This window comes from Prenolepis imparis, unplaced genomic scaffold (genome assembly GCF_030444845.1).
Source record: "Prenolepis imparis isolate NDT839.2.m4 unplaced genomic scaffold, iyPreImpa1.0 SCAF_5, whole genome shotgun sequence".
Taxonomy (NCBI): Eukaryota; Metazoa; Arthropoda; class Insecta; order Hymenoptera; family Formicidae; genus Prenolepis; species Prenolepis imparis.
Window position 1 is genome coordinate 788832 of NW_028141163.1, and position 15859 is coordinate 804690.

Genomic DNA, 15859 nt, shown 5'->3' on the forward strand with positions numbered 1-15859 from the left:
ACTCCTCTCCTCTCCTCTCTCCTCTCCTCTCCTCTCCTCTCCTCTCCTCTCCTCTCCTCTCCTCTCCTCTTCTCTCCTCTCCTCTTCTCTTCTCTCTCGCTCTCCTTTTGCGCCGATTATATTCTCTCGTATAAACATAAATTGCACGACGCTTCGCTACTCGAGGGAAAGTAGGCCGTTTTCATGATTAACGATTTTTCCTCTTCCCGAAATATCTTTCCACTCCCTATATATGTCTCTCACTCGTCGAGGACGCGTTTCGAGGGAAACGATGCACTCGCGAAATAAAATTTTTACTTCAGTATAGGGAACGAGGAAGAGTCTAGTTCTCCAGCACTGACGATGACGATGGCGAGGACGACGGAAACGGCGTGTTTCCTCTCGTCGCTTGTTCTCGCGATGCTCCAAAATCTCTTTCTCGCGTCTATTTCCAACCTCTATCTCTCTCTCACTCGTATAAGTCCAAACGTCCGCAACGTTCGACGCGTCGCCTCGAACAACGATGACGTCGTCGTCGTCGTCGTCGTCGTCGTCGCGAGAGGTGCGGATCCAATTTTCTCTCTTCGTCCCTCTATAGGACGGACGAACCTAAACGTTCTCCTCGTCTCGTCGACTCCATCACCGCGAACGATCGATCTCCTCTCCTCGATTACGATATCCTCGCACGATGACGAGAACGCGTCTGCTCCGTCTCTCCGGGATACGCGTATATGTAATATTAACGCGTTATATTGTTATTGTTTCGTGTGCCGTCACGTATATCGTACATGTATGCACACAATACGTACCGCGTATGTATATTTTTGCGATCGCCGATTAACCCCGTTAATCGAACGTGAAATTAACGCACGCGATCGGGACCGATGCCCGACGTCGACGACAGTACGACGACGGCGATGGCGTCGACGTCAGTGGTGGAGAGAGGAGCCGACGCGACGTCGACGTTCGACGTCGCTCTCTCTTTCCGCCTCGACGCGCCGACGCGTTCGAGTTCGAATGCCGTCACTCGTGGTGGACTAGCTCGCGACTCTACTCGCTACGCGGATCCACTTTTATATCGAATCCCCTCGTTGTCCCGCCGTGCCACGCTCGGTCCCGCGATCCAAAACCGATATTCGCACAATGACGGTATAATCGGACTCAAAGATGTATATAATCGGACTCTTCTTTTTTTATTTTTTTTAATCTTTTCCGAGAAGTTTGGGAAGTCGCTCTCTTCCCGACGCACCTGTCTGCGACTTGCAAATTTATTTATGTATTCTTCTCTAATTTGTATGCGTGCGGTTATCTTTTTTTTCCTTATGCATCTCGCGATGCATTTGATTACATCACGTTCGAGGGGATGCAGTCTCGAAACGCTGGAAATAATAATAATAATAATACGAGGTCACACGACTCTTGAATTTTAGCGATTTACAGTCTCGTTTGTTATCCTTTAAAGTTTAAAGCGAGCTGCGCGGATATACTCTTCCTCCCACCGATATCCTCTAGAGCTCGTCGCTTCCGATCTTTCTTACCGCGGCGCGGATAAATCATAAATAAAACGTCGTACATACATGCCGCGCGATACAATAAGCGAGAAGCGTTTCATTTAATCGTCGTCGTTCTCCTCTCGATAATGGATGCCTGCCTATTATCGTCGCGACGCCCGTCGTCGGCATTGTACGTACAATACATCGGCGCGCATTCGTGATACACGTCCGGGATATGCGATTGCATATACGGTCGTGTTACAATGCGAATCGGGGGAGTTGCGGCGGACGCGGGATTTTTCAATAACGGAAACACACACACGCGAGCGAGCGAGAGAGAGAGAGGAGGGGAGTGGCACGCATTTTCACATCCCTGTCACGTCCGTTGTATTCATTAAACCGTCTGCCGCACATGGCTACATTGATGGACATTATGAAGTTATATCTCGGCGCGCGCGGTTCTATTGTGCGATCGAACGTGAATGAAACGGGGTTTAAATTTCAATAACTGTGCTCGCGCGCGGGGACGGAGAGGCAAGCTAAATGTGTGCATCGACTGTTGTATTCTCTGTTATTATAAACTATACCGTTGTAATCATGCGCACGCATCTAAATTATACGCGCGACGCGCGTGTTAGAAACGTATCATTAATTTCGACGACGCCGTTTTAGCGCTTTAGAGCGTAAATTCGAGCGATCTCGCCAAGAGAGAAAGAGAGAGAAACCCGGGCCGCCTTCTCTCTTCGATATTATGATGTGCAATTTAATGTAATTAAACGTGATTTGTTTTCTTCAAGGCACAAAAGCGCGCTATAATCGTTTTAACAAACGTGTTACAAAATCAGGATGATAATAAGATTGTACATTTTTTTTCAATACCTTCCTTCTTGCTGTCAAACATTATCGCTTTTCCAAAAAAATAATTTTATTTAAACGAAAATATAGTTTTGAGATTATCGTGTTATTTAATATATATATTTAATAACACGGTAACAATGCAGAAAATCAATACGTCGTCTGTGTTTTTGTCGATTTTATTTTTTTGGACGGAGCACAAAGCATCGTCTTTTGTGTCAATGCAACATTTCATCTTAACATAATACATATTTCACATTCTTAACGTCGATAAAGTCTTAATCTACAGTCCTGTTCGTTTCATCAAACATCAGTATCTAAGGGTAGAGGGGTGTGGAGCAACAAAGATAACTTATTAACTATTTTTGATTCGCTTCCGATAAAATATGTACACGTTGTGTTGCTTCGTATAATTCAAAAGCTTAAATGCAATCGAATATGACATTTACGATTGTATTACGCAGATTAATTATGTAATTATATATAAAGTGCAAGGATAAATGTTACGTCCCTTCTTAGTTGATCTGAGCTTTCTATTAGATTGTTGCATAAGTATACTTTGATTATTACATAACGAAAAATAAAAGATGCAATGTAAAATAGAATTAAATTAGGGAATTATCCTATTTAAATGTGTTATCGCGAATTAAACGCTTTATCTCACTATCTACATCATATATGTTTAAAGTACATCCCGCTCAATCAAGTTGTAACAAATGAATATAATACATCTCAAAGTATTTTTTATATCATGTAACAATTTTATATTCTTCTCTCTTTCTCTCTGTCTTTAAATCTTATCAATTTTTACGCTACGATAACAAACATTATTTCAATATATATAGAGAGATTGAATAAAAAAAATATCACTTTCAATATTTAAAAAAAAATAATTACGTTTATTAATAACATTTTAAATGAGGACTTATTTAAACATTTCAAACGAGCTGTTTATTGAACATTTTTTTAGCGGGATTTGAATTAAATTAGATTATATTTATGTTATTCGATATGTATAGGGTATTTATATGTATAAATATGTATATAACATATAAATGTTACACAGGATATAATATTTAGGAATATGCTTAACTTATTGTCTGAGCTTTAATAGTGAAAAGTACTTTGAACGCACAAATCGAGATCTTCAATTTATATACATATTAGTATACTTTAATTGCACATTTTACAACAGTGCAAACATTTATGTTATAAAATATCTCGATTAATTTTAACAACTGCGTTGGATACGGAAATCGATAACCCTTACATCTTGCTATACGTATGCACGCTTCAAGCTTCATAAAAATATATGATAAAATGTAATTTTTTAATAAGAATACATAGGAAAGGGGTATATATAATCGTCGCATTAAAATTTTCTAATAAACTACTGTCACAAGTAATTGAATCCAACTAAAGTTGACCTTGTATCGCTGTGACACCCGTATGCGATATAATACAATCATATATTAAAATAAGTGCTAAAATAATAAAATATTCTTTATATAACTCTTAACTGTGTTCGTGGAGTGAAACATCACAATATCTACCATCGTGTGAAATCATAAAGAAAATCATATATAAAATCATTCATCGTAACAAATAAATAATAAAGCAGTTTTATAAAAAAAATTATATAATTATTAAATCACAGATTTTTTAAGTACATTTTATGAAATTACACAATAAAATAAACTAAAGTATATTTGTTATTAATGGTAAAATATGAGTCACAATATAATGTGATGGATTCAAGATATTCGACTGTACAAGTTACAAAACTGAAATAGAAGCAAATGACGGAAATTCATAAGCGTTAAAAAAGGAGCAAAAGAAAAAAATTTTGCGAGAAGAATGAGATCTCTTCTCAAATGTAAATCGAAATTGTTTTGATGGATCTTGTTTTTCCTCTACGAATGAATTTTATAATTTTGATAATAATATAAACGACTGTATGTTGAACTTACATAAGATTCCACCGTATATAGTTAAGAGTTAAATAAAATACATAGCTACACTTACTTATTAAAATTTTTCTAAAAAATATTAATACTTTCTAACGATCCTGGATCCATAAGAAAAAAAAACAAGATTCGGTAGCAGACATGCGGTCTTTGATTTTTTTTAGCGAAACTTTGGTAAATTTAATTAAATCTGATAAATTTAATCTTTAGATCAACAACCTATAAAAAATCGATATTGAACAGTTCCATTCGTTCAACAAACATTTAGAAAAATGTCTTGTTAGCAATTATATCGAAATACGGTATTAAAAAATATGTCGCATGGCAAATTAACACAGATAAATGCATAATACAAATTCAAGATAGATTAAGTCGAGAATTAATATCTCTAAATCGTATACAGAGAAAAATTTATTTAGCTTGAGAGCCAAATTGCAACTAACGTAATTTATGACAATTAAATTTAATTGGTTAATCGGCCATTTTAATTTTATTTTCGTGACTCTTTAATCTTTTAATCTCTTTCAAGACTACTCACGCTTGACAAATTTCAACATTCACAAATGAAGAGCCTTTATCATTATTAAAGAATACATGTGCTAACTACCGATATTCCCATCTTTCTCTCCGTCTCAGTCTACTTTTTTAATTTCAACTAGAATATACCCTTATAATTATAGATTATATATCCGATTTTCTTTTCTAATATTGGTTAAAAATGTGCAGACACTCTTATTGTAGCATATCTATATTTCGAATTCAAGGAAACATCCGGGATTTCATTAACGATATATTATGTAATACAGAATATACGATATTTGATTAACAACGCATTACATCTCATAACAAGAGTGATTGCTGTATAAATAAATTGTCTCAAAAACACTCGATATGAAAATGCCATATTTTATGTAATAATATGTAATTTTATCTCCCCATAACATTTCTCCATATCATTATATAAAATTTTCATAAAAATTTATCTTGTTATATGTGAAAAAGAAGAAAAACAAATGAGATATATGAAGAAAGAAAATTGATGTTATTATATTGATAATAAGAGATAAAAGATTTGTTTTTTTTTGTTCACTAAATAGAGCTTTTAAAAATTTGTAATGCTCGCTTTAGAGAGGTGTGTGCAGAATAAAAGATAAAAAATGAACAGAGTAAATTTGTGTCTACAATAGAACACATACAATCACATCTGCTACTCTATCTAATTGATAGAGATCTAATTGAATTCGATAAAATTCTACACATGTAACTGACCCTAAATGCTTCAAAAATTCACAATACTTAAAATTAAAAAAATTTCTAACTAAAAAAAAAAAAAAAAAAAATATTAAAACCTCCGATTTATATATTGCTGACATAATTATTAAGATAAACTTGATAACTGTATATGTGTATCTGCACGCAAAACATTCATATATATATATATAGCCTTTTTCTAAATTCTGGAGCTTAAACAACAAATGCGAATTGCATGATGTAAATGTGAAATGGAATAAAACATAATAGTGGGAATGTGTAAACTTACGACGAGATATACGCCGAGATATGAAGTATTGTTTTAAAGAATATTATCCCAATCCGTGATCCTCGAAGAATCCCTGAGGAGTCTCCTCCTGTAACATATACAAGGAAATAAGTTCATCGACCTCATGCTCGAAAAGTCTCTAACAATAATATGAACAGGGATCAATTACTTTGACGCTGCACTTTATAAACACATTACGAAAAAAGATAAAATGAGGATATATATTATATATATGTATATATAAACATACACGTACCTACTGCATAATAAAATTCTCTTCTTGATGCAGCTTCAAATGGTGAACTGAACCCTTTTCATATAACCAAGTGACTTTACTCGCGTGATCACACAAAGCGCATGTTTATTTATTGCCACGATTGAAATCTTAAGCGCTAATAAAAAATTGCTTGTTTTACATGCAATGTATCGAATTGCGGTGCGTCCTCCACGCAAGATGGGACAAGGATGGATGCGACTCAATTCGACTCAATATGCTTACACCACGCGAAACAGCTTGTAAAACAAGATGTATTCAGCGCGAAAAAAAGCTAACGAAAAATTCATTTCGGAAATATTCATCTCGCGTATATAATCGGTTACGATTTCTTAATAAATTAATTTCAAGGACGAATTTGAGATGCCTGAGTCGAGTGTGTTATCTCCACGTGAGATTTATATGTATGTTCGTTTAACTGATAACATAGACTAATAATAGACAAGGTGTTGTATACGCGCTCGTGTTCAATTACAATGTAAAAATTTCGTTCGATATATTTATTACTAGACTTACACTTAATGTGTAATTAATTATACATTAATACGTTAAAAATTGACGATGCTTAATATACAATATGGGCGTATATACATATATATATATATAATATATAAAGTGTATAAAGATAAGTTTCGAATTACTTGTAATAATTAAAATAGTGTTTTTTTGTTTAAGTAGATAGATAGAGAGATACGTAAGAAATATATATTCTATGTAATAATCGCCTAAATACCCGACGCACTCTTCAGTATAGCACATGTGTACAATGCTTTCATAAAAATAACTTACAAATACAGAATAATTTTATTGCCACAGTTTGAGGATTAAAGTACGTTGGGGTAACTGTCGTCGCTTACTTGTCAAGATGTACGTTAAAAGTTATGATCAAGAACTGTAGTTCAGCCTTTGGTTAGTAACATAATATTTTCTTTTATACGCAAGAGACGACTTTTTCGATATAAAAATATATTAACATATACAGAGAATGCTCCAAGTATCGCGTACATTTTCTCTCGACTGTAAGCATACTAGAAGCTAATAAATTAGCTAACTGTAAGAAAATTATACTATTTGTTTCGAGTAATGAATTTTCGAATCATAAGTAAATAGCCGATTTCTCTCTTCTTTAAATGTACCTTTTTTTAAATAAATTCTCAAGTTTCTAAATAGATGATGCAATATCTTATATTTTCTTTAAATTTATATATGCTTTCAACAGAGACAGAATTTCAAGTGCCACGATATTATATATATTTCATATTGACAATCGAGGCTTTTAAATAAGAAAAGTTTTTTTCTTTTCAATTTTTCTTTATCAATCTTCAAATCAAATTTTCATCACGCAGAAAGATGGACTTATCGTCAAAGAGCTTATAACCGAAAGAAAATGCACGATGCCTTAAACGTCCTGCATATGACTAGTATAAAGTTGACTTGAAATTTTATGTATTTATATAGTAGAGTCGTAATGACATCATGCAGCGGATAAGCCTTTTCTGGTTTTTCGGTCGATCGTGTGGGTCGATACTTTGTCCGTGAAGCTCATGCAAACAATAGGGTACCTATAAAAGCCCTATCTCCCGCAGAGCACCTTCCACAGCTTCGTCCTTCCACAACAAACAAAGAAAAACTAACTAGTCTTCGCTAAATTTCTACTTTGTCCCTATTTACCATGGATTTAACATATATAATACTGTGCACAATATTATATTATATACAAACATTTAAATAGTTATAGAATATAAACCACATATTCTCAATCACATATTCATGTACAATCACAAAGCGCTCGTTCTCTCTCTCTCTTTCTATACACACACACATACACAAAAGTCTCATAATATTCTCTCTATAAGAAATGTTAAAATCTTAAAAAGTTAATGTAACAAAAATATTTTGTTAATAATAATTATTGTTATTTATACGTATCGTTTTCATTTACAATTTTCAATTTAATGTCTTATTTCATTTAGAAGCCTATATAAAATATTATTCCTAAATATATATAGAGCTACAAACTGTAAACTCTTTTAATAAAAGTGTAATTTTTTATAATAATAATTTTAAATAACAACTTTAGTAACGGCATCATATTTAAATATCTCATTTTTCATAAGAAAGTTGATGATGTCATTTATGAGACTACTTGAAACTTGAAACTTGAAACTCTTGAAATTCAATATTTTCATAGAATAAAGCTAAGTGATACATTATTTGGAAAATATACGAGACAAATGTTACAAAGTGAATACAATTGTTGAAAAATATTTATTAGATTTTGAAGGCATACACACACATATACATATCAACACTCTATAAACGGCAACATATACATATAGTAATACACTTCTCATTTATTCTACTTTTAGTGCTGTGTGTCGCACATTATGGTATTTATGGAATAATTGATTAATCTAAATCTCAATATACTGATAAATTTAAGATATTAATATGGCAATAATACGTTAACATCACTCCCTTATTCTTATTACAAAAGGTACTTAGTGCATAAATCATTGCATTGGTGTCATGCTTTTGTACGAATCTGATAAACATATAATCACATGGCAGTTAATGGAAGATCACGAATGAGTTTTCATCTATTCGGTTTTCGATGAAAGTCGTTATGCGAGAAATGAGTATCTTTCTCTTTACCGCATTCGCAATTTTTTTTCCCGCTTCCAGTCTATGCAAATTCCCATAGCGACTGTCACCATTGCTCGAGCAGATTAAACAAATTCGTAATTTAATTATTAGTAACAATTCTTCATTCGCTTTTAGAATATTTAACGTCATTCTGTCACATCATGCACGTAATTTAAAATTTTTAGACATATATACAAAGACATAAAGTAGACACTCAAATTTTTGGACGCGCAATTTAAATATAGTGTGGAAATATATATATATATATATATATATATATATATATATATATATATATCTCATGTGATACAATAATAAAATATTATGCACTATATATTATGAGCATCTTATAGAGACCCTTTTCTATATCATTTTTCCTATATAAATGTTACAAAGTTTGTTACAAAGAGAAAATAACACAAAGGTGTTATGTATTGTTAAGATGCTTTTTACAGATATTTACATGTATTATTATTAATAAATGTTTTCATTCAATTAACATTTCCCATAAAATTTCGTGATAATTTTAATTTAATATTTCAATTTTTAGCAACAATTCTTTCCATTGTAACTTGCTAAAAAATGATTAATTTAATAAAAATACGTATTTATAAATACAAAATAAAACAATTCTGACAAGGTTGTCAAATTCTTGATATATTAAAAATGTTTAATCATGTTTAATATTACGTGAATTAATAATGTTTAAAGATATTGTACATGGCACGGACATGTATCATATATGTGTGGCAATATCATTTATGAATGAGAAAAAAAATATTGTTACATATAAAACCATAAAAAACATTCAACTTTTTACTTTTATATTTCGTTTTAATTGTATTATTTTTTAAATATTTTGTTGAGCTATAAAAGCTTTGTGTATCAGGTCTTTCCATCTCAAAAACAATTTTCTGTCAAAAAAATTTAACAATAGACTAGAATGAATAATGACACCTCAAATTATTCTTATCAAATTATTTTAAAATATGGCATATTATAAATAAAAAATAATATATGCTATTAGTGCAATGTACAATTCAATAATTAAATTTCAAAAATTTAAATATCAAAATGAATGAAAAACTAAGAAAAAGATATTTCTTACTCATTATTACTATAACCTATTTAGAAATTTCAATACATTTACAATTATACATTATAGTTATCATAAAATATAAATTATTATCATTTTGACTTTTACTTTGCAGTTTCATTTGTTTGCATTACCAACTTAAGACATGCAAATGCATTGAATCTATCAATTTTATTTTATAAGAATTTGTTTCGTTAAGACTTTAAGTTTATTAATATCTGAACAAACCCTTTGATATATGTACAAAAAAGTAATTTCACACGTGTGTAGTCGTACATGGATTGAAAATAAGTTAGAAATTATCTGTTTTTTGAGTAAACTTAACTGTAAATTCTCTCTCTATTGCATAGATATATCGTTTAAAATATATATCGTGCCTTAGATAAAAATATTCTTTAATAGATAATAAAAATATTTTTGTTTATACTTTTTTCATTTAAACTACGATCACTAAAAATTACGAAAACTCAAAAATTTAAATGGATACAACACCTTTCTTACGTATTTACTAGTATAAATGCAGATTTTAAGAAAATGTCTATTTTAAAACTATTTCTTTTTTTTTTGGACATACATAAATTACACAACCATACATCCTCAAATAGTATCCACACTATACAGATGCTGTTATGCACAGGTATTTGCCAATATGTAATAAAAATTAACAGTAAAATATTGTATATATACATGCTCCTTCATAAAAATTAAAACGATAAGTGTAAGCATTTCCAAAATTGGTTATAAAAATATTTAATATTTAACATTTAAGCTCGTTACAATTTTGTACCGATATGTAACAATTTACATTGCAAATATTGCTCATGCTTAATAAAAGCTAGGACATTTGGGACATATAGTTGAATGTTATATTTGAAACAGAAGTATTCGATAAAATAAGAAAAAGAAATCAGAGAAATTGATACAAGTTATTAATTTTGAAACCGTCCCGATGCATAATGACGTTTGCAACAACTAACACAAGAGATAACATATAGAATAAAGAAAATTATTTGGTTTTGTCACATTTTGCATGTTATATAAGAGAGCACGTGTAAAATAATTTGCAAACATAGTGTGAATAATATATATATATATATATATATATATATATATAATATATGCAATAAGTTTTCTTCAAATATGTAAATATATATATACATATATATATATATATATATATATATGTATATGATTATATCAATGTAGCAACTAACATATTTCGATCACATCGTGCAACATCAAATATTACAACACAGAGAATTGTCAACAAAATAAAAAGCTGATATAACGCTATATAAATAGATATAATATAATAGATAAATAGATATATATACATCATTATATAATTGTATATGCAAGAAGACAGGCAAGATTAAAGCAAGTAGAAAATTCGAATTATTTTGTATAGAGGCAATTATTAATATCTTCAAATGCCTTCATGCATGTCCTGTAATATTATTCATTTCTATATCTTTAAAATCAATTGTTACTAGGTGTTAAATAAATTTTAAAATATGATAGATAATGACTAAGTATAACTATTATAAATATATCAAATAATATTGTTTTAATACTGTAAATGCTTCATATTTTCTCATATATGTATAATTTTTTATAAAAAAATATATTAAACTAATATTGCAAAGAAACTAAATTTCAAAAAGCTAGGAATAAAAGAAAAATTCAACTGTATATCACCTAGTTCAAATAGATTTTATACATGCTTGATTCTCTTGCAATATCATAATCGTTTAATAAAAACGATGCATGACTAGCAAGGAGCAATAGAGATCGCTTTAATTTAAAATTAATAAATATTGATTTTAAGTATTATGCAAATTCTCATTTGTACTCTTTCCACCTGGATATGGTTTTGTAAATAAATTCTGAATATTTGAAATGTATAAATAGCAATATATCGAGATAAAACGATCTGAAAATTTCTCTTTTACAGCCAAATCTGGTTATAAAAGAAAATTATCTGTTGCGTATGCGTTGTGTATATGTGTGTATATGTGTGTATATGTGTGTGTATATGTGTGTGTATGTGTGTACAACCTTGTGCCGTTAATAAATTAAAACGTATTACAATTCAAGGGGTACATCCCCGTAACTAACCTCCTGTAGCAGGTCCTGGGCAGCAATGGCCTTCAATACATTCTTTTTGCTAGTTTCTTGAATCTCTCCACCGACAAGTAATTCGTCTAAGATAAAGTATGCCTTTTCGAAATTGAAAATTATGTCCAACTCGCACACCTAATAATATTATTATCATCCCATTATAATTTTACAATTGGATAACAAATTACAATGCATACTCTATATAATACATTTAAAATCTCTCATCTTAATAAATATACTCACACTGCCAAAATACTTATCCAACAATTCAACATATCGATGTATAATTTCCAAAGTCAGTAATTCATTGTCATTTTGCTCAATTGCGCAGCAAAAGTACAAACTTGCGTATCTGTGAGCAAATAAAAATTTCTTCTTGTAGAATTGTTGGCAAAATCACGCAAAATCACGCAAAATGTTTCAGATTGATCAATTTTGTGTCAATTTCGACGTACCTCTTGTAAACGACTTTAACGTCCTTCCATTCTAAGAAACTTGACATTTTCGGCTTTCGCGCTAGAATCGTGGTTATTAGCTCGCGCGTAATCTTCTTTTTCAGTTTATCCGGATGCGCGACGTACCACTTTTGTAAGCGGAGCTTCCCTTGACGGCTGAACAGTAACATAAATTGCATCTGCAACAGCATTAACGATCGTCACAACGATTCTGCATTACAACTTGGATTTATTCGTGGCGAATAAGACTTACCATGTTGCCTCGACCTTCTTGTTTCTCTCTCTCGCGATCTCAGTTATTTATCTTTCACAATTCAACACCACGCGCAATTAGATAACGATCGATTCGGCATTCGTACGTAATTATGCACACTTTTTAACAGTCACACTTAACCCGAATTTGTCCCGCTCGAGAGTCGAGAGCCCGAACCTTACGAATGAACAAACGACTACAACGACATGTTGGATCGGGGTTCGGGGATCAGTTCTGAAACGCTCTCGACACTCTCGACGAGTTATACAGGTGACATATGAAACGTCAAGTGGAACGCACCCGGTAGGGTGTGTATCAAAGTAAATCGAAAAGTTCAAAATAGGCCAAAAATCTGGTGGCCAATTTGTATAAAATAATGTCAGCTGTGTTTGACAGATGTGCTATTTCAAAAATATTTTGTGCTAGAGTATTTTTTATATAAAAAAATTAATAATCACACATATATATATATCAGTATACACACGGAAAAGATCCTATGATAAATTTTAGGAACGCAGCTTGAAAATGTATAATGCATTGAAATACTTACGATGTGATGTATTTGCACGAAATAGAGAAAATATACATGTTGAACGTTTACTTCAATAAGAGGAAGATATCATCGGCGCACAGAAACTGTTTATTTCCTTTCACAAATAAAAAGGGCTCACCGAAACAAACGGCTACATTTGAAAACACAGACAGTATAAAGGGGGGAAGGTTGTAGATAGATGTTGTTTCCAATTCACGCCTGAAGGCCTAATGAGTCGTAAGAAAATTGATCAACAGTCGATTATTTTTGAAATAATGTGATTGGTCAATTTTCTTATGACTTACGACTAATGAAACGCACATGAAACGACAGAAGATCTATAATGTACGTAACGTGGACTATAGAGTTTCACTTCACTTTGCCAATTTCAGATCGCGCAACGCGGGCGGTAAGCGGTAAGGGAAGAGGCGCGGTGGGGGGCTAGGTCGTGGGTCGTGGAGGGAGGTGGGGTGGGGGTGTGCGCGCCGGTGCGCCGCGCACGCATTCCCCCACCACCACGCCCCCCACTCCGCGCACCGAATTCCGACCGACCGCCGCGCGCCGCGTGACCGCGTGACGCAGCGCCACAAGGTCAGTCGAGTGAGTCGAGTCGTCGAAGTTGGCAACGCTTTCATTTCATGCTTCATGCGCATCATGCATGAATTGGAAAAGCAACTTTATCTTCTAACCTAACCTAACCTAACCCTGCTTTAATTTAACGTCATTTAATTTGAATGTATTTACGTTCCTTATAACTATGTAAAGTTCAAACACCGACTAGGTAGTATCTCGTCGGTGGTTCAAAGCATCTTCTCGGCCGAAAAATAAAAGTGATTTAAGTTTTTTAACTTTATTTTTTCACGAAGTTTTTTATCCGCAAACCTGTCAGGATGACGGAGATTGAGACGAAACAGGCATGTTTAAAATTTATAAAAAGCCTCAAATGTAAGTCGCAAACATTTCTAATAAATCTTATTTTACATGTATTATTTATATTTTTTGTGTTTAAATATATTTTTGATTCTATAACTTGGGTTATTTAAAATAATTTTGTTGAATAGATTTGTCTCTGAATTTTTGAAGTTATTTTATGTTTGTATAATTTATTTTTCTTTTTTAATTAAATTTCTTTTTTCTTTTTTCTTTTTTTAGTAAAAGGCAACACGGTGCAGGAATTTAATACATGTCTTAACGTTTTACAAGAAGAAGCTACCACAAGAGGATTTGATGATGATGTTCTCAGTAAACTTGCAAATGTTATTATACACAAAGATTTAGGTTGGTATATTATTAATATACAATAGGTATATATATATATGTATATATATGTTAACACAGTATTTTATATGTGAAAGACTTGATTTAATCAAGCATTGTGTATATATATATAATATAAATGTTAAACTTTTATGTTAGCTGCAGTTAAACGGATATCATTAATAAGATGTTTAATTCCAAGATATAAAATGCCTGAGAAAATAGCAAAATCTGTAATCACTTGGTGCTTATCATCATTCAATGAGCTACCACTCACTGTCTCTACGATTATTATACAATGGATCATAGGTATGTGTAATTGTTATATAGAGCATTATAAATATGATTTAATTCTTACTCTAAAACTATTTACATTATAAAAAAAAATGTTTTATTTCATGTATTATTTATTCTGTTTATATATATGTGTGTGTATATAAGAGTATGTTTTAAAAAATGTTGATCTTTAGGTTTGTGGGACTGTGAGTTAATAGATAGAAAAGTAATTAATATATATTACGATATCTTCTTTTACACAATGTTCAAGAAAGAAAAATTGGTAATATATTTTACATATATAAATACATATTTTATATCTAACAAGTTTTAAGAATAGATCGCAGTATTAAAATGTGATTCAATGTTCTTATTATTATGCTATTAGAATAAACTTATTTTGTGGTAATATAAATGTAAATTTTAGGCACGTCATATAGCGCGTCTCGTATATGTATTAACGAAACCAGAGGATGTTTCTCGCAGAGATGTCTTAAAATTATTAGTCTTTCAGAAAAGATATACCAAACCTCCAAAACATATTATTGCATTACTTTCGTAAGTATAATTGAATATTGAATTGATAATTGAACAGAATACTTACATTTAATCAAACATGGAGTAATGTGACATATTTTAAAATATATTCTTAGCCTGTTTAAATCATATAAGCCAGAATTAGTGCCTGAAAAGATACAATCGGTGAACATAGAAAGTGTATGGAAACCTATACCCGAATTTATACGATTAGCATTAGAAGATGCCAGAAATCGTATGGAGATCCAACAATCTTGCCAAAGCACTCAAACTATTCACAAACACTTTAATTGGAATGTGATGCAGGTATAAAAAATACTTAACAAATGTAATATATAATAGTATATGTGTGTATGTGTGATTTATAAATAAATTATATAAATAAAAATTATTGTAAAGAATATGAAAAGGAAAAAGCCGCTGTTGCCGTCTGTTGGTTATTTTCACATTGGTTCAAGTATTTTTAAAGATAAGGATGCAAAAACGATTTTTGATGTAAGCAGGTGAGCATAAATATATATATGAATGAAATAACATATTAGCCACTTATATTATGTATAAATATTATATTAATAATA

The 15859-nt window shown here is 31.4% G+C and overlaps 2 protein-coding genes across 7 annotated transcripts in view; one reads left to right on the top strand and one right to left on the bottom strand.

Annotated features, from left to right (window-relative positions):
- LOC145936350 (centromere protein I) overlaps nucleotides 1-15859 on the top strand; it is a 232001-nt gene that overhangs the window by 212279 nt on the left and 3863 nt on the right. For 2 of the 5 annotated variants that reach the window (XM_083038479.1, XM_083038478.1), the window contains exons 1-7: nucleotides 13645-14156; nucleotides 14364-14489; nucleotides 14628-14777; nucleotides 14939-15027; nucleotides 15172-15302; nucleotides 15398-15587; nucleotides 15681-15784. In XM_083038479.1, the coding sequence (XP_082894605.1) occupies nucleotides 14102-14156; nucleotides 14364-14489; nucleotides 14628-14777; nucleotides 14939-15027; nucleotides 15172-15302; nucleotides 15398-15587; nucleotides 15681-15784 (845 nt within the window). In that variant the 5' untranslated portion in view covers nucleotides 13645-14101. Of the gene's footprint in view, nucleotides 1-13642; nucleotides 14157-14363; nucleotides 14490-14627; nucleotides 14778-14938; nucleotides 15028-15171; nucleotides 15303-15397; nucleotides 15588-15680; nucleotides 15785-15859 lie in introns of those variants that run through there. The other 3 variants (XM_083038481.1, XM_083038482.1, XM_083038483.1) reach the window with 2 other exon arrangements.
- Nucleotides 10-13087, bottom strand: Ap-1sigma (AP-1 complex subunit sigma-2). 2 transcript variants are annotated; one of them, XM_083038496.1, is made up of 5 exons: nucleotides 12680-13048; nucleotides 12427-12605; nucleotides 12215-12323; nucleotides 11969-12106; nucleotides 10-5922 (listed from the first exon to the last, which is right to left on the bottom strand). In XM_083038496.1, the coding sequence occupies exons 1-5, from the start codon at nucleotides 12680-12682 to the stop codon at nucleotides 5878-5880; spliced, it is 474 nt and encodes a 157-aa protein (XP_082894622.1). In that variant the 5' UTR covers nucleotides 12683-13048; the 3' UTR covers nucleotides 10-5877. The 2 variants fall into 2 exon arrangements, with proteins under 2 accessions (XP_082894622.1, XP_082894619.1); XM_083038493.1 differs by lacking the exon at nucleotides 10-5922 and adding an exon at nucleotides 5941-7715 and having other exon boundaries at nucleotides 12680-13087.